This window comes from Rhamphochromis sp. 'chilingali' (assembly GCF_963969265.1).
Source record: "Rhamphochromis sp. 'chilingali' genome assembly, chromosome: 22".
NCBI classification, from domain to species: Eukaryota; Metazoa; Chordata; class Actinopteri; order Cichliformes; family Cichlidae; genus Rhamphochromis; species Rhamphochromis sp. 'chilingali'.
The window spans coordinates 13,329,932-13,348,437 of record NC_137950.1 but is presented as its reverse complement, the minus strand read 5'-3'; the positions used below and the strand labels follow the sequence as shown (position 1 = coordinate 13,348,437).

General features: G+C 43.9%; 1 protein-coding gene and 1 long non-coding RNA gene across 6 annotated transcripts; one reads left to right on the top strand and one right to left on the bottom strand.

Moving 5' to 3' along the window:
* Positions 1 to 2,137: 2,137 nt before the first annotated feature.
* Positions 2,138 to 16,034, top strand: mfsd1l (major facilitator superfamily domain containing 1-like). Of its 4 annotated transcripts, XR_013970558.1 has the most exons (15): positions 2,142 to 2,456; positions 8,153 to 8,290; positions 8,608 to 8,708; positions 8,804 to 8,913; positions 8,997 to 9,052; positions 9,155 to 9,298; positions 9,727 to 9,885; positions 9,967 to 10,082; positions 10,219 to 10,319; positions 10,502 to 10,613; positions 10,844 to 10,981; positions 11,120 to 11,259; positions 12,078 to 12,189; positions 12,286 to 13,172; positions 14,796 to 16,034. XR_013970558.1 is itself a non-coding variant. In XM_080873474.1 (14 exons), exons 2-14 carry the CDS (start codon positions 8,236 to 8,238, stop codon positions 12,439 to 12,441), a joined length of 1,500 nt encoding a protein of 499 aa, XP_080729600.1. In that variant the 5' UTR covers positions 2,142 to 2,450; positions 8,153 to 8,235; the 3' UTR covers positions 12,442 to 13,417. The 4 variants fall into 4 exon arrangements, 3 of the variants coding, with proteins under 3 accessions (XP_080729601.1, XP_080729600.1, XP_080729599.1); XM_080873474.1 differs by lacking the exon at positions 14,796 to 16,034 and having other exon boundaries at positions 2,142 to 2,450; positions 12,286 to 13,417; XM_080873473.1 differs by lacking the exon at positions 14,796 to 16,034 and having other exon boundaries at positions 12,286 to 13,417.
* A 17-nt stretch (positions 16,035 to 16,051) lies between these two features.
* On the bottom strand, positions 16,052 to 18,228 carry LOC308391055. 2 transcript variants are annotated; one of them, XR_013970559.1, is made up of 3 exons: positions 18,022 to 18,228; positions 17,796 to 17,887; positions 16,052 to 16,628 (listed from the first exon to the last, which is right to left on the bottom strand). It is a non-coding gene; the product is annotated as an uncharacterized lncRNA (long non-coding RNA). The 2 variants fall into 2 exon arrangements; XR_013970560.1 differs by having other exon boundaries at positions 18,041 to 18,225.
* Positions 18,229 to 18,506: the final 278 nt, after the last annotated feature.

Below are 18,506 nucleotides of genomic sequence, written 5' to 3'. Positions count from 1 at the left end.
CTTGGGAGCAGTGCTTCTCCAGCGGCACGCCGATCTAGGGTGGAAACCAGTAGCATACGCTTCAAAAGCTCTCAGCGCGACAGAGCAGCGATATGCTCAAATTGAGAAGGAGGCCCTCGCTTCAACATGGGCCTGTGAGAGGTTTGCAGAGTTCCTAATTGGGAAAACATTCCACATTGAAACAGACCACAAACCTCTGGTCTTGTTGCTTGGCTCCAAGGGCCTGGACGAGCTTCCACCTCGTATACAACGTCTACGCATGTGATTGATGAGGTTCTCTTATACCATATCTCATGTTCCTGGTAGAGACATTGCAACAGCAGATGTACTGTCCAGAGCTCCTGTATGTGACACAACTGAGGGTTTGCCGGAGGAAGAAATCAACTTGTATGTGGAGTCCGTCATAGCAAGCCTGCCAGCCACAGAGCCACAACTCAGAGAAATCCAGACACATCAGGACAATGACAGCATTCTAAGCCAGCTGAAGAAGTTCTGTGTGGAAGGATGGCCAGATAAGTACTCCATCGGAAGGGTTTTCCAGCCTTATCTGCCATTTTCAGGTGACCTCACAGTCCACAATGGTTTGCTTCTTTATGGGAGCAGAATAGTGATTCCCACATCGCTCAGAGCAGACATTCTGTCTAAACTACATGAGGGACACCTAGGAATAACGAAATGCAGAGAGAGAGCTAAACAATCTGTTTGGTGGCCAGGCCTGAGCAGTGAGCTGATAAAAGTGATTGGGACCTGTGACACTTGCTGCCGTGAGCGGACTAACCACAAAGAAACCATGCTACCTACCGAGTTCCCACAAAGACCGTGGGCCATGGTGGGAACTGATCTGTTCCAGATAGAGAATAAACAGTACCTGGTCATTGTGGATTACTTTTCCAGATTCTTCGAAGTTGCCAAACTGACATCTACAACATCAGAGGCAGTGATCGAGCACTGTAAATCAATCTTTGCACGTCATGGCATACCAGAGCGGGTTCGCTCTGATAATGGACCTCAGTTTTCGTTTGATTCCTTCAAAAGATTTGCACAAGAATGGGGTTTTAGCCATGAGACATCCAGTCCCCACTTCCCTCAGAGCAATGGGGAGGCCGAGAGGGCAGTCAGGACCATCAAAAGTCTTCTTAAAAAGTCTGGCGATCCCTATCTCGCCCTTATGGCATACCGGGCCACTCCATTGGCAAATGGCTACAGCCCAACGGAGCTTCTCATGGGTAGACGGATAAGGACAACTATTCCTGTCATCCCATCACAGCTACATCCAAGAGGTACGGACACAGACAAGCTCAAAGCTATAGAACAATCGTACAGACAAAAGCAAAGACAAAACTACAACCGCAGACACAGAGCACATGATATGCTACAGCTCAATCCTGGAGACAAAGTGTGGGTCTCAGACATGGATACTAGAGGGACAGTCGTGTCCATGGCAGGCTCACCGAGGTCCTACATCATCGAGACAGCAAAGGGCACGCTGAGAAGAAACCGTTACCATCTTACATGGACACCTGGGGCACCAGAGATTTCTGGCGATCCACCAGAGGCTTCACCTGAGAACTCTGTTCCAGCTGCACAGATTGTGTCGGTTCCAGACACTATCTCACAGGAGGCCAGCCAGCAGACTCCTGAAGCTGGGAGCCAAATCCAACCCAGGTCTAGGAGGCCTCCAGCATACCTAAAAGACTATGTTTGCTCATAGGGCTTGGAACTGAGTGAGCACTGGGGCAGAATAATCCCCACACTCAGGCTGAGGGCTGGGTAGTCTACCCCATCCCTCATAGAGACAATGAGAAATAAAGCAAATGGTTGCACTGTTTAAACATGTTGTTTGTAGCTGCACTGAATAGTTCAGAAATGTGCACTTATGCTTAGTGTTCAGAGTTGTATACTTTGAGAGTTTATTTTTGGACATTCTGAGTAGTCTGGTTTGAAACCAAGCGAGTTCAGTAAACAAGCTGTTACCAGATAAAGCACAAGGACATAGTAATAGTATACTTTAAAGCGTGCGGGTCTAATCTGTTTTCTTGGTTATATTCCAGCATCACATCCTATTTAGTAGGGGGGATGTAGTATCAGGTAAATGTTAAGTGGTAGGAACGTTTCTGCTGGGTTGTTGTTGTAGGGGGGGATGGAAAATAATAAAGGACACTCATGGAGTAATGGCGCGTCTCGTGTGTCTGTGAGTTATGCCTCCAGTCAAATAACATCCATAACCTCAAATAACGGAACACTCTCTATTTCTTCCTTGGCCGGGGGACTGCTACAGTGAAAACTCGATCGCTGAGTGAAGGCTACTTGCTAGCTCCCATGCCAGATGAGTGCAGCCCGTGCCACGAGCTGGGTCCGTGTGTCAGCTGTGAGAGATTTCTACACCAGTCAAGATCATCTTTGCTTCGTTGCCTACCTCCCCTTTGAACTCTGATGGTCACTTTACGAAGGTGCAGGTATTATGCCCATTAAGGACTTTGCTGATAACAGGACTCTGCACTCTAATTCAGAATTACTTGCCTTAAATATTTTTGTGGTTACAGCCTTAAAGGTATACTGCATTGCACTGAGTAATTACAATCTTTAAATTGTATGGGTTTATTCTTCTTGAAAGTAACGTATATCAGCGGTATTTACAGTTACATTTTGTCTAATATGTGGGTGCTAATCTGTTTATTTATGTGATGTAAACGTCTGATGTGAGCATTGTTTCCAAAAGTAACACTCACGTAAGTTTAAGTCCAGACGTTATCGCATAGAGCAACATACACATTACAGTAACAAAATGTTGAACGCTGCTGAAGAAGCCGACGACTCAGAGCAACAAGGAGTAAGATCCAGCAATCGTGAAAGGCATTTAACTGAAAAGGGTAAAGAAATGCAGGAATATGAGGCAAAGAAAAATGAGAAGGCATTTAACAAAGCTTATGACACTTGGAAGAAGGCAGCTAAAGAAATCAGAACAAAGCTGAAAACTTTCTGCTCACCTGAAGAGCTAAACAATGCCAGTCATGACATAAGAGACAAGCCCGCTGTAGTACAACAGCATTATGAACCCGTTCGCCGCAGCCAATCCATGACGCCCGACATTGTTAAGCGAATGGATGCTTGTGCAGTGCTTACAACTGACATTTGTGAAGTTGTTGCTAAACGACAGGAAAATATCGATCAGCTCTTTAACGATCGCCTTGAAAAGGAAAGAGTATGAGTGATGTTAAACAAAAGGGACTATGGTTCTGTGTTTGGTGATACAAAAACTGAAACGTCGTTCCCAGAGGGTTCAGTTGCACGCTCAAAGGCAGATTCTACTGGCAGTCGTGAGGTGGAAGCAGAAGCTGAACTTGCAGCCAAAGTGGAACAAGCAAAGGCCACACAAGAAATATTGGCACAGGAAACCAAGATCAGCCAAATGGAAAATGAGTGGAAAATAAAGGAAGTGGAAACAAAGGCAAAGTTGGAGGAGGAAAAGACTAAACTTCAACAGTTAAAGGCAGACAGTGAAGTGAAAGTAGCAGCTGCACGAGTAAGAGCCCTTAGCGCTCAAAATGACATTGAAAGCCATGATCAAGTGTCCTGCTACAACTTAGAAAATTCCGCAAATCTCCCCAACAGCGCACCACGGCTCTCTTTAAATCCACAAGCACCAACATTTAGACTAGGGCTGCCACAAACGATTATTTTGATAGTCGACTAGTCACCGATTATTTATGCGATTAGTCGACTAATCAGATCATCATCCACTGGACGTAAAACTACAGCTTATTGCACCAGCAGCATCTGCTCTTATATAACTATCATTAGCTTACAGCTTTAAGCTTTTAAGGTGCTAACTAAAAATAAAGACAAGATGATAGTTTATTCAATTTTAATGAAATTTGCAGATTGTTTCGGTGAAGTTTAATAAACTCCTTGCTATCTAAAATATAACAGGACAACGGAGTATATTCTCCAGCATCTCACACTTCTGATAATCAGCTGTCTGCTTGACGTTTATTCAGCTGTGTAAAAACTATAACTTTAATCTCAGACAAACCGATTTACTCAGGAACAAATAAAATACAAAAAAAAAAAAAGCCAAACAACAACATTTTTAATTTATCTAAGTGACTCATATATATTTAATCTGAGTAGCGAAAGACGGCGGTGGGTTTGAAAACAATTTGCCGGGAGTCCGGTGTTCTCACCGCGCTAGTGACCTAGCCCCCGGCTAGCTATCGAGCTAGTGGGTAACAGACGTCTCCGAAAACGTCGGAGCGCTTTTGAAAATATGTGGTGTCCTGATAAACTGAGCCGATATTTGAGGTTTACACAGCTACATTCTCGGCTGAAAATATGTTAAACGTTTATTTTGTGACCCAGAAAGAATAATAAGAGTAATATTAAAACTAACTAGCTGCCGCCATTGTTGGAAACTGAGCTGGGCCGCGCTATGAATTCTGGGACACAGCTGCTTCTTCTTCTTCTTCTTCGGGGTTTAACGGCAGCTGGCATCCTTGTACATGCAGTGCTGCCATCTTCTGTTTCAGTCCGTTATTACACTCTTAAATCCTGCTACTTATTCCTGCGTCTTTTGGGATCTTACAAAGCTTCAAACGACGCGTCGACTATTAAATCAGTCGTCGACGATTTTGATAGTCGACGTAATCGTGACTAGTCGACAAATCGTGGCAGCCCTAATTTAGACCTCACAATACTACTCCAGAACGTGAAGAACTTAGCTTAGTTCAAGCCCTCGCTAGCTCTCTTACCCTAAACAGGCTTCCTGTACCTGAGCCCACCATCTTTAGTGGCGACCCCCTAAAGTTTATGGATTGGAAGGTATCCTTTATGGCACTAATTGGTGACAAACCTTTACCTGTGTGTGAGAAAATGTTGTATCTAAAGAGCTATCTTGCAGGTGAAGCACGAAAGGCAGTAGAGGGATATTTCTTCCGCAACAGTGAGCAGGCATACGCAGGCATTTGGAGCGTTTTAGAGGAAAGGTATGGCAGCCCATTTGTTATCCAAAGAGCCTTTAGGGCTAAACTCACAAAATGGCCTAAAATAGCTGCCAATGATCCTAAAGCACTGAGGGAGTTGGCAGATTTTCTCCAAAGCTGTGCAGAGGCTATCCCTCAAGTCAAAGGCCTAGAGATCCTTAATGATTGTGAGGAAAATCACAAGCTTCTAAGAAAACTGCCTGAGTGGATAGTGCAGAGATGGAGCCGCATTGTGGTGGAGGAGCTAGACAAAAGCCAAGACTACCCCAACTTCGCTCGCTTTACAAAGTTCATACAAAATGAAGCTAAAGTAGTTTGCAATCCTGTTGCCTCACCATTCCTAATAAACGAAAGGGCATCAGAAGAGCGGCATGTTAAAAGAGCGAAGGCACTCAGTACTACCATCCAACCAAAGTCTCCACCAATCCCAGTATCTACTTCTAGACCTAAACCCCCATGTTTGTTTTGCAAAGAAGAATCACACGGCATAGCTAAGTGTCCTGCTTTTGCAGCGAAAACTAGTGATGACAAGAAAGTTTTCATTCAAGAAAATCGTCTCTGCTTTGGGTGTTTGAGGAGGAGTCATGTAACCAAAGAATGCAGAGGACGTCACTCCTGTAGTAAGTGTGGTCGGCGTCACCCCACCTGTCTACACACAGAAAGAGTGAATGAACCTAAAGAAAAGAAAACTGAGGATTCTAAATCCCCAGATGAAGGTGCAAACAAGGAAGTGCATAATGTTATGACTCATGTACTAACAAGGAAACTATCTTCCACATCCAGCATAGTACCAGTATTTGTGTCAGTTGCATCTGAGCCTGAGAAAGAAATACTTACATATGCCCTGCTTGACACCCAGAGTGACTCATCCTTTATTTTAGAGGATTTGGCCTCAGAACTAAATGTAGATGCCCAACCAGTGCAGTTAAAGCTTAGCACCATGACTTCCGTCGACACAGTCGTTGCAAGTAAACTTGCCAACAACTTACAGGTGCGTGGGTTTGATTCTGAGACTCGTGTCCGAATAGAACACGTCTACTCTCGTGACTTTATCCCAGTTGACAAGTCTCATATCCCTACCAAGGAAACTGCACTTCAGTGGCCACACCTTGAAGGCTTAGCTAACAAGTTACAGCCATTACAGAACTGTGAAGTAGGTCTATTGATTGGTTATGACTGCCCATCAGCACTAGCCCCCCTAGAGATCGTCACAGGCAAAATAAACGAACCTTTCGCACAAAGAACCCTACTAGGATGGAGTATTATTGGTTCTGGTAATCCTCACCTAGACAGAGAAGGTAACCAGAGTTATGTGCACAGGATCACAGTCAAAGAAATGCCCATACCATCAGCCACAGAAGTACTCAAAGTCCTAGAGACTGACTTTAATGAGAGAAACTATGAGGATAAGTATGTATCACAGGATGATGTTCGCTTCATACAAATCCTCAGTGATACAATAAAACAAAGATCAGATGGGCACTATGAGATGCCGCTTCCCTTCAAGGGCAATGATCCACCAGCGCTTCCCAACAATAAGAAGTTAGCCACAGTCCGACTGCAACACCTGAAGAAAAGGCTAAAGGCTGATAAACAGTATCATGAACATTACTGTTCCTTTATGAGAGACATTATCAGCAGTGGTGATGCAGAATTAGCACCTCCTTTGTCTGAAGGCAAGACTGCATGGTACATCCCACACCATGGGGTATATCACCCGAAAAAACCAGCCAAGCTAAGAGTTGTCTTCGACTGTTCAGCAAAATTTCTCAGTGTCTCATTAAACGACACTCTTCTCACAGGTCCAGATATGATCAACTCATTGGTGGGGGTACTCTGTCGTTTCAGAAAGGAAAATGTAGCCATAATCTGTGATATCGAGAGAATGTTCCACCAGTTCTCTGTTTGTCCAGACATGCGCAACTATCTGTGATTTCTGTGGTGGCAGGATGGACAATTAGACAAAGAACCCAGAGAATACAGAATGGCTGTACATCTATTCGGTGCCAGTTCATCCCCTGGATGTGCTAATTTTGGCCTGAAATATTTGGCACAACAGTACACAGCAGACTATCCTAAGGCCTCAGAGTTTGTTGAACAGAACTTTTATGTAGACGATGGTCTAACTAGTGTCCCATCAGTTAAAGAGGCACAAGAACTCATCACCGAAACACAAGCACTTTGTAGACTTGGCGGTCTACATTTGCACAAGTTCAAAAGTGATGCGCTTTCCCAGCTGGAACCCTCAGACAGAGCAGACACCACAGAACCGCTTGATCTCAAACCTGACACAACAGCTGAAGGCCATGTGCTCGGCATCCAGTGGTCAATCAAAAATGACACTTTCAGTTTCAAAATAAACACTAAGGACCAACCTCCTACTCGCCGGAGCATACTGTCAGTGATCTCATCCCTGTACGACCCACTAGGGTTCGTAGCTCCCTTCACCTTAAGAGGCAAAGGTATCCTACAGGAACTGTGTCGCAGAGGCATTGAATGGGATGACCCCCTTCCTGACAACTTACGCTCACGGTGGGAGGACTGGAAAGATGGGTTGGAAAGACTAAAATCAAAGGTTGCACTGCCTCCACCAGGAAAGTTTGTGAAAGAGGACTTATATGCAAGGAAACGTTGGCGCAGAGTCCAGTATCTCACTGAGCAGTTTTGGAGTAGATGGAAAAGAGAGTACCTTCTGAACATATCTATGAGACAGAAATGGCACCTACCACGTCGAAATCTTAAAGTCAATGACATAGTCATTATCAAAGAAGACATGCTTCCCAGAAATCAGTGGCAACTGGCTCGAGTGGTTGAAGCTCCAGAAGAAGATGACGGTTTGGTCCGCAGAGTCAAGCTTCAAGTTGGCGATCGAGGCTTAATAAAGAAGCAGGGAACAGCACACAAACCTCACGTAGTTGAGCGACCTGTTCAAAAGCTTGTAGTTCTATTAGAAAATAACTAATTGATGTTTCAATCAATACTGTCACATACTGTACTGTACTGCAAATTTGGGTATTAAATTGTTTAAATGTACTTACAAAAATAAATGGCCAACATCAAACTATAATCAGTCCAATGAGCAGTACAGAACCCTGATTGTAATTTATATAATGTTTTATTTCTCTAGGACACCTGTAAGTTACTTAGCAACAAACACATACGTTTCTGTCCAGGTGGTTTTAAGATATGAGTTTCCCAGTATCAGCCACAGAAGAAGCGGCCGCTCACTCTGTTCATGTAAACGACAGTGAAGCATATGATTTTTGACGCTGTTTCTACAACGAAAACGATGGCGCAGCCGGCGGAAAAAGGTACGTCTCACTGCAAAGTTAATTATTAAAAACACAGCAAGTCAGCACAGATTACTGATACGAACCAGACCTCTGCTTGTGACCCTGAACACGCTTCCCTAAAATCTCAGCATTTTATACTTCCACTGGGATTACAGAATTACATACTTTTTTCTCCTTAAAAACAAGCTAAAAACCAAAACGCACAATAGCGCTTTGTTGAAAGCCAAAAATGTCCTCAGACATAAAGACAAGTATTTGTTATATTGATCTGAGGCTGTTGCCTTTTTAAATCACCTGATGTTGCCCTTTCTTTATTGTGCTTCACTGTCTTGCAGCATACTATCGCTTTGTGGTGCTCTTCTTTAACTGTCTGCTGACCTTTGGGTCCTACTTTTGCTTCGACATTCCCAGTGTGTTACAGGATCAGTTCCAAGGGGTGAGCAAGAGGCAGCGCTGCTTACAGATCGCATCAATATTGCATGACTTGATTATCAGGAGGGAAAGACTGATGTTGTTTTTAATGTTTGACAGAACCTGACGTGTCCCAATGCGACGGTGATCAATGGGACAGTGGACTGTGTGGAGGGACTGGGGATGACCCCTCAGCAGTACAATCTTCTCTATGCCATCTATGCTTGGACGTAAGCACGTTAATGCATTGATTTCACTGTGAAAATGCAGAAAAGTGGCTTATCAATGAGAAGCTTCTCTCTGTTATCAACAGGAATGCAGTAGTGGTGATCCTGGCTGGATTCCTGATTGACAAATTAGGAAATCGCTGTAAGTTTTGTTTTATGTTTTCTCTCTGCATGGTCTGCAGTTATTTTTAATCTACTGACAGTAAAATGATGGTACAACCATTTCTTTTGCTCCTCTTTGCAGTCGGTGTGTTTCTCTTCTCTTTTCTCTGTGTTTTGGGCTCATCGCTGTTTGCTCTCGGCTCCCACTTCAAGGGATCTCCCTACTTGCTGCCGCTAATGCTCACAGGCCGTCTGCTGTTTGGATCAGGCACTGGATCTCTGACTAGTAAGTTCCCCTCATGTATATGGGCGATCGTGGCTCAAGAGTTGGGAGTTCGCCTTGTAATCGGAAGGTTGCCGGTTCGAGCCCCGGCTTGGACAGTCTCGGTCGTTGTGTCCTTGGGCAAGACACTTCACCCGTTGCCTACTGGTGGTGGTCAGAGGGCCCGGTGGCGCCAGTGTCCGGCAGCCTCGCCTCTGTCAGTGCGCCCCAGGGTGGCTGTGGCTACAATGTAGCTTGCCATCACCAGTGTGTGAATGTGTGTGTGAATGGGTGGATGACTGGATATGTAAAGCGCTTTGGGGTCCTTAGGGACTAGTAAAGCGCTATATAAATACAGGCCATTTACCATGTATATGAACAAATATTCTCTGCAGCGTTGCCTTTGAGGAGCATTTCTTAACCACTCAGTTACCTTTCTCCTTCTTCATTAGTTGTTCAGAAACGCATCACAGCCTTCTGGTTCAAAGGGAAGGAGTTGGCTTTGGCTTTCAGCCTGACCGTGGCCCTCTCGCGGCTGGGCTCGGTGTTGAACTTCTTCCTCACGCAGAAGTTTGAAGAAAAATATGGCATGCAGTGGACACTCTGGGGTGGTAGGTGACGAATGCGAAGAAATCTCAAGGATTATGGTGTAGTGCCATGTGACCTGGGTTTCTTATGTTATTGTTTCTTAGGCGCACTGTTGTGTGTGCTGGGCTTCACTTCCGCTGTCATTGTCAGCACCTTGGACAAGATTGGAATGAGACAGCTGGGTCTCGATGGAGCCATCCAAGAAGAGTCTCGCAAAGTGGTACGATCAATATCCTTTAATAATAACAACATGCATACATAACACTGAAGATTAAAACCTTAATTTTTCAGTATTATGGACACACTAGTGATCTGTGTGTGGAGCATCATTTATTGTTGTGTGTTTTTATGTGTAGAGGATTCAGGATGTGAAGCTCCTGTCAGTAAGATACTGGCTGCTGGTTCTCACCATCATGTTCTTCTACAACGGCGTCTTCCCCTTCATTGCTGATGCAAGGTAGAGTTCTCAACATAAAGTGTGAGCATAAAGACTTGTACATGCAGAGCTGCTTTCAGAGTCATCCGTGAAACTTAAACCTGCATTCCTCTAAATACAACAGCACGTATTGCAAGTGATACTAGTGTCACAAACATTTACATCTGTCTTCTTCTTTTTTCTTTTTTTTTTCCATATCCCAGCAAGTTCATCCAGGATAAGTACAGCTACTACAGCCAGGAGGAGGCAGCTTATATTGTGGGAGCAGTCTATGACAGCTTAGTGGTCCTCTCAGCCATCGTGGGCATTCTCATTGTACGTATCTTTAATTTAAACCCAAATCTTATTCCTGTCTTCAATTCAATTTTATTCATACTGCACCAGATCAAAACAACTGTCCCTGTAGGGTGCTTTATATGGTATGCTAAGACCCCCCATGAGCAAGGACTTTGTGACAGTGGGAAGAAAAACTCCCTTTTAATAGGAATAAACCTTCATCAGGTACAGGAGGAATCTTGAAACACTCTCGCTGTCATGCGTTCCAGGATTATGTGGGTCTGCGGGGAGTTTTTGCATTGGCGAGCGCCGTCTTCACGCTGCCCGTGTTTGGACTCCTGGCTTTCACTTTTGTCCCTCCTCTGGTTTCAACCATATGGCTGGGAGTCACCTACTCCTTTGCTGCTGTGAGTGCGGATTTTTTTTTTTAAATTCATTTTTGATAAATAAAATCTTAGACGTCAGAGTTAAAATGGTAAATTATTACAATGAATTAATGTATTTTCTAGTATGTTAAACTTGTTGCTGCCTGTGTGGCATTCCAGGCCAGCATGTGGCCGTCTATTCCCCTTGTCATACCTCAGGCAACTCTGGGAACTGCCACCGGCCTGGCCACCTCCGTACAGATGTTTGGGGTCGGGATCTCCAATCTCATTGTTGGACAGATACTAGGCACCAAGTCCAGGTGGGGAGAACCTGACATTAGAATCTCATTGCAGTGCACTTGTTTAGAAGGTACCATGAAAGCTGCAGCAATCGCTTCAGAGTGTCGGGTCAGAACATTTGTTAATGTTCACATGAGTGTGGAACAAAACAGCAGAGTCCAAGTTGTCGTTCTTCATATTTAAAATTGAGAAGTGTGTGTGTGTGTGTGTGTGTGTGTGTGTGTGTGTGTGTGTGTGTGTGTGTGTGTGTGTGTACAAAGCATAATAATGCAAACCAGTTACACTTCAAATTACATCATACACATAAAGATACAGCTGAGCTGTACTCAAATGCAGTATATAAATAAATAAGCTGGCATATTACTTCAGACTGGTTATGTAAACCTAAAGTCAGATAATATGAATTAACACACATACAGCTATGCAATGAAAGCAACTTCACACTATTTAACATCCAGTACACAGAGCACAGAAACAACAAATCTCTCTGCTAGAAGCTAGTCAGTAATAAAATCTGTTATGTTAGCGAACTGCCACTTATGCAGAACCTCATTTAAACAGAAGCACAAAGAACTGCTCATATGTCATCAAACACGCTAAACATGGCTAAACAAAAACATGACTAAGTGAAGTACATCTTTAAACATACGGTCTCATGAGCACACGCACTGTCAGTTGTTTAGCTGCTGTTTGTCTCTGAGATGAAGCTGCCCACATGCACACCTATGGTGCATTCAAGGGTACATGGGAAATCCCACACACAACTCTACCTTTTTGTACAGCACTAATTGTCCTTCCAGTCTTGTTTAGCTCTGCAGTTTCTCCATTTGTGTTGCAGTGAAACTAAGATCCCGCTGTGGCGTTGGCAGAGGATGATGATCTTCATGTTGGCCAACACCATCATCTGCATTGTGACCTCAGTGCTGCTTAACGTTGTTGATCACAGACAGGTCAGACATCTGAGGTTACCTCATTTGGTTACCTCATGACTTTATTTTCTCGAAACACTATCAGCAGAAAGTTAATGATGCCCCCCACCCTTACAGGACGGGATCCTCAACAAGACAACCAAGAAGTCAGGGCAGGCACAAGAAGGCTCCAAGAACTCGGGCGCAGAGAAACTTGAAGTGAAAGCCGCTCACCCAGGCAGAGGAGAGGAAGAGCCAAATGAACAGAAAGGAAAAAGTGCACACTTTCTTTAGTAAAGTAGAAGTACAGATACCTGGGTTAAAATAAAATACTCAATTAAAAGTTGAACTACTGAAGCAAATTTTTTACCTAAGCAAGAGAGAAAAAGTACAGGCTCTGAAATGTACTCAAAGTAGGCAAGTAAAAAGTTCTTGAAGGACAATTCTACTGAATTGTCCTTCAAGAACTGTTAAAATGACAATCAATCTAATTGAAACAGCTGCATGTTACAGATGTGGCCTCAAAGATTTGTAGTTTAGATTTAAAAGCACTTAATGTAATGAACTCAGTCATTTTCCATTCGTTCTGCAGTTTGTTCCAAGCTAAGGGTGCTAAATGAACAAAAGCTCTCTTACCAAATTCAGTTTGGGCAAATATACCATTTATACTGTCTTTACACTAGACAGTATAATGTTGGAATTCAGTGAATGAATCTAAGCATCACTACTATAAAGGGACTGAGTAAGGTGCTGCTGAAATGGTGGTCAGCAGTATTTCTCATGTCAGAGATAACAGAACTACCATTAAAGTCAACCTCAGGTCCTTGGTCGCCTCCCTGACTGAGATACTTCTTGCAAGAAAAGCATGTGAAGAGTCCTGCCAAATCAAAAGGTCTTCTACTTCAATGTTCTTTAAGTCAAAGTGTTCCTGAATGCTTCTGAAGTCATTTTGTAAGCGTGGATTTTCTTCGATGTCATGTTATTCGTCTTCACATGCAGTGAATGAGTAACTACCATCTACTTAGGTATGTGTCTGCTTGTTTGTTTGTTTTTAAGCAATATTTAACTCATTACCACAGGTTGATTTCACTCAGGTTATTAAATGACAGATTTTCATTTATTTGACTTTATCTACAGGACATAAGTAGATAATTCAATTTTAAAACACATTTTATCTCTGCTGAAATAGCTATAATAACTACTGCCATGAATAACTGTGTGGACATTACTGCTGTTACTAAATCATGTTATATACACTGAACAAAAATATAAACGCAACACTTTTGTTTTTGCTCCCATTCCCCATGGGATGGACGTAGAGACCTAAAATTCATTCCAGATACACAATATAACCATCCCTCCCAAACAGTGGTCACAAATCAGTCCAAATGTGTGGTAGTGGGCACATCTGCTATATTGAGGTAATCCATCCCACCTCACAGGTGTGCCACATCAGGATGCTGATCTGACATCATGAGTAGTGCACAGGTGTACCTCAGACTGCCCACAACAAAAGGCCACCCTGGAATGTGCAGTTTTGACTCACAGCAAAATGCCCCAGATGCCACAAGCAATGAGGGAGCGTGCAATTGGCATGCTGACAGCAGGAATGTCAACCAGATCTGTCGCCCGTGCATTGAATGTTCATTTCTCAACCATAAGCCGTCTCCACAGGCGTTTCAGAGAACATGGCAGCACATCCAACCGGCCTCACAACCGCAGACCTCGTGTAACCACACCAGCCCAGGACCTCCACATCCAGCAGGTTCACCTCCAAGATCGTCTGAGACCAGCCACCCAGACAGCTGCTGGAACAATTGGTTTGCACAACCAAACAATTTCTGCACAAACTGTCAGAAACCGTCTCAGGGACGCTCAACTGCATGCCCGTCGTCCTCATCGGGGTCTTGACCTGACTCCAGCTCGTCGCTGTAACAGACTTGTGTGGGCAAATGCTCACATTCGATGGCGTCTGGCACGTTGGAGAGGTGTGCGCTTCACGGATGAATCATGGTTCACATTGTTCAGGGCAGATGGCAGCTGAGAATGTCCCAGTTCTTGCATGGCCAGCATACTCACCGGACATGTCACCCATTGAGCATGTTCGGGATGTGCTTGACCGGCGTATACGACAGCGTGTACCAGTTCCCACGAATATCCAACAACCTCGCACAGCCATTGAAGTGGAGTGGACCAACATTCCACAGGCCACAATTGACAATCTGATAGACTCCATGCGACGATGTGTTGCACTGCATGAGGCAAATGGTGGTCACACCAGATACTGACCGGTTCTGGGTCCCCAGACCCCCAATAGTGCAAAAAACTGCACATTCCAGGGTGGCCTTTTGTTGTGGGCAGTCTGAGGTACACCTGTGCACTACTCATGATGTCAGATCAGCATCCTGATGTGGCCACACCTGTGAGGTGGGATGGATTATCTCAATATAGCAGATGTGCCCACTACCACACATTTGGACTGATTTGTGACCACTGTTTGGGAGGGATGGTTATATTGTGTATCTGGAATGAATTTTAGGTCTCTACGTCCATCCCATGGGGAATGGGAGCAAAAACAAAAGTGTTGCATTTATATTTTTGTTCAGTGTAGTTATGGATGTTAATTAAAAGATTTAATGATCTTGCAGGCCAACAGGTTAACCCACAAATGTTGGCAAATGGAGATCAGGAACCTGCTAATGGCTTCCTGAACGATCTGTATCTCGCTCTCCGTGATTATTGTTGCTATCTACATGAGCTAATAGCTTCAGTACTGGCACAATATGACAATTACCTTTACGGGGACGAAGATGATGACGACGATGACGACGACGACGATGACGACGATGTTCAAAATATTCATGTGAGGGACAACGGTGACAACGATGAACAGCACGGGGATCACAATGCTGTGGTTGTGATCATTTTCAATGTTGGTGGAATTGAAAATGAGGAGGCATTTGAAAACCGTGGGGGTGGTCGCCAGTACATCCCAGAAGAGGACCCTCAGCCAGGTGTTTCCAGGAAGAGGTCTAGAGAGATGGATGAAGAAGATTTAGGACCAAACAAAAGAATGAGATGGAGCGATGATGACTCTGAAGTATTTGAAGATGCGCACGAAGAGCTTGATCATGAAATTGGAGGCTCGAGGAAGCGTTCCCGAGAGGATTTTGAGCAAGAAGAGGAATACTTGCCTGTGTGCAAACTTCAGAGGTGTTCAATTGAGTCGACCAGCAGCAATGAAGACTAAGACTACTTCGACGGGTTTTTTCAGTATCCTTTCAGTAATCTGATGGCCTACTCAGGTGATCCTGAATCCTCTATGCTGCAATAAGCTGGGCATACACTGTGCTGCGATTTTTTCAGTCGCGTTATTCGGCTCCTGATCAAACTGTAGGATTGACTCGCAGGGGTGAGAAGTTTGATCAAGGCCAAACTCGGGACGATCCCCAAAACGATCGCACGACTGAAAAATCGGCTCAAAATGGGCCAAAAATCGCACAGTGTATGCCCAGCATTAGGCTGCCGGGGGATTCCCATGATGCACTGGGTGTTTCTTCTTCACCCACTATGTTTAATAGACCTCTCTGCACTGAATGGTACTTGTTATTAACCTCTGTCTCTGTTCCATGTCTTTATACTATTTTCCTTGCCCCTCCCCAACCGGTCGCAGCAGATGGCCGCCCCTCCCTGAGCCTGGTTCTGCTGGAGGTTTCTTCCTGTTAAAAGGGAGTTTTTCCTTCCCACTGTCGCCAAAGTGCTTGCTCATAGGGGGTCATATGATTGTTGGGGTTTTCTTTGTAAGTATATCTTACAATATAAAGCGCCTTCAGGTGACTGTTGCTGTCATTTGGCGCTCTTTAAATAAAATTGAATTGAAAATTAAATAGATGTCACTGTGATGATTTCTTCCCTGCATAGAAAGCTTAGACCCAAATGCAGATTCAATGCACATGGTTAAACTATTTATGAGACTTTAGAGAGGGAATGGAGAACGTGGCTCGAGCTAGGAGTGTCAGCAGACAGCAGGAACCAGAGGAAAAGCTATCGAGAGACTGAACACCTGGCTCCTGATGGGAACAATCCAACGGGAATTCTGCAACAGAGGGAGAAGAAGTTGCTGGACGGGTAAGGGAGTTTGAGGGTAGGATGAGTACGTTGGCAGAGGAGACCTAAACACAGGGAAAACAAGGTTAAACACAGGGAAGGAGCACGCCAGAACTGGAGCAGAGGGGAAGCCTAGTTACCACTGGAGATGGCAGAACAAACTGGCGAGGAGTAGCAGGCAGCGCTGGTTTAAGAAGCCCTCCTGCTGATTGTTTGCAGATGAGGCCCAGGTGAGATGCTGGAAACTCCACCTCTGAAGTGTGGACACAGTATCCCCATTCCAAGTGGAAAAGCCCCTCAGACACTTCCATGGTGCATGACAAGAAGGATGAGAAAGCATTCATGGTCCATCCATCCCTCCGTCAGCGTAATGCCTAAAAGTTTATTCAGATGTAAATGTATTACATTTTTAAATAAAGATCATCAGTGTTTTTAATGACGCTGCATTTCATTCATGTGTCTCTATTGGACAGTGTTGTAGAAGTTACAGAAGACAGGAATCAGTTCCAGCTTGGCCTGACATTTGATCACTAGTGATGTGTGATACCACTGATTTCCTTTCCGATCCCATACCAAGTAAAATTCAGGGTGGTATCGACGATACTGCTCCGATACTTTGTACAAAAACTTTACTCTTTTATTGTATCTCAAATTATAGCGTCATAATCATTACAGGACATCAGATTACTTGTTCTTATCACTTAATAATGCAGAATTCATCATATAGAAATCAAAAACCTGAAGTTGTGCACTATGTGAACACCTTGCCTGCCTGCAGCACTAAAGGACTCCCTGAGAGACGTCTGTCTCACCCTAGCAGCACCCGTCCTTCTCCTCCTCTTCAGTTTGCCTCAACATAAGCTCGTCATATTCTGTGATATGATTTACTTTGAGGTGTTTGACAAGGTTAGTGGTGTTGCCACAACACCTCACTTTCTTGCCACATGTATCGCAAACCACGTCTGGGCTGTTTGTGGATGTAAAATACGTGCGCACATGACTCCAGTTACGCTCAGCCATTGTTGTGAGTGCGCACGCCACAGGCTGCCACACATTTATACAGCCGTATTTCACACATGACTATAAAAGGCGGAAGAGGGAGTAGTTCTTTCCAATGTAGACAATCTGAATGATAGTTTCTTTCCACTGTGTTCCTGTTAATGAAAAACTACAATTTACCCCAAAATGATTCAAATATCGATATTTTAATGTGGAAACCTTCTGTTTCCACATCTGGACTTTCTGTTGCTGCCCACGCGGGTGAAACTTTCTTTGAAGTGGCTCATTGAAGTTGTAATTGATAATCAATTCCCACACAATGTGAGAATCCAATCAATTTGTTTATCAGGGGAAAGGTGTGATTTCTTAGGACACTGGAGCCTAACATTAGCTGGTTTAAAATTAGCTTATTTCCATAAGAAGAAAAACATACTGAGAAAGAGATCACCAAAATATACATGTACAAATGTGAAATAGTCATATGTAGTGTGAAAGAGCTATTTGACATCTTTAAATTCAAAGTAATGTATAAATCCACTTACATAAAACATGAAAAGGCGGCGCAGCGATGCCCATCTCAGCCAGTGTATGATGGTGGGGCAAGATGGCAGCTTCCACAACATGACGCCAGCTCCTATGTATTTTTAGTAGATAAATGATACGTTTATGTATCAATTTGTTGGAAGATGTAATTACACCTTAATTATGTAATTAGAAGCAAAAATGATTTTTTTTAATCAAATCACCTCAAAAAATTACTGTACTTACTTTCTAAATCATTCTTTACCTCTGAAAGGGGTGGCTGTGGCTCAGGAGGTGGAGCAGGTCATCTACTAATCAGATGGTTTTTGGGTCGATCCCTGGCTGCTCCAGACTGCATGCTAACTGTCCTTGGGCAAGACATTAACCCCAAGTCACTCTCTGATGCATTCATCAGAGTATGAATGTGTGTGAATGTTAGGTAGAAAGCACAGAAAAAGGGCTTCTATGAACAGGTGTGAATGAGGCAACCTGTATAGAGTGCTTTGAATGTTCAGGTAGAGTAGAAAAGCACTGTAAAAATTTCTCTGTGTTGATTTCTTTTGGACCTCAAACATTACTCACCTTGTTGCAGGTTTCTTTATTAATGCTGAAAACCCAGAATGGAAACTGACCTTACTGCTTCCTTCCTTTCCAAACTATTGCGGCTCCTCCAACCAACGGCCGCGGCAGGCTAAACATGAGGACACAGATGACGTGCAACAGTAAATGGT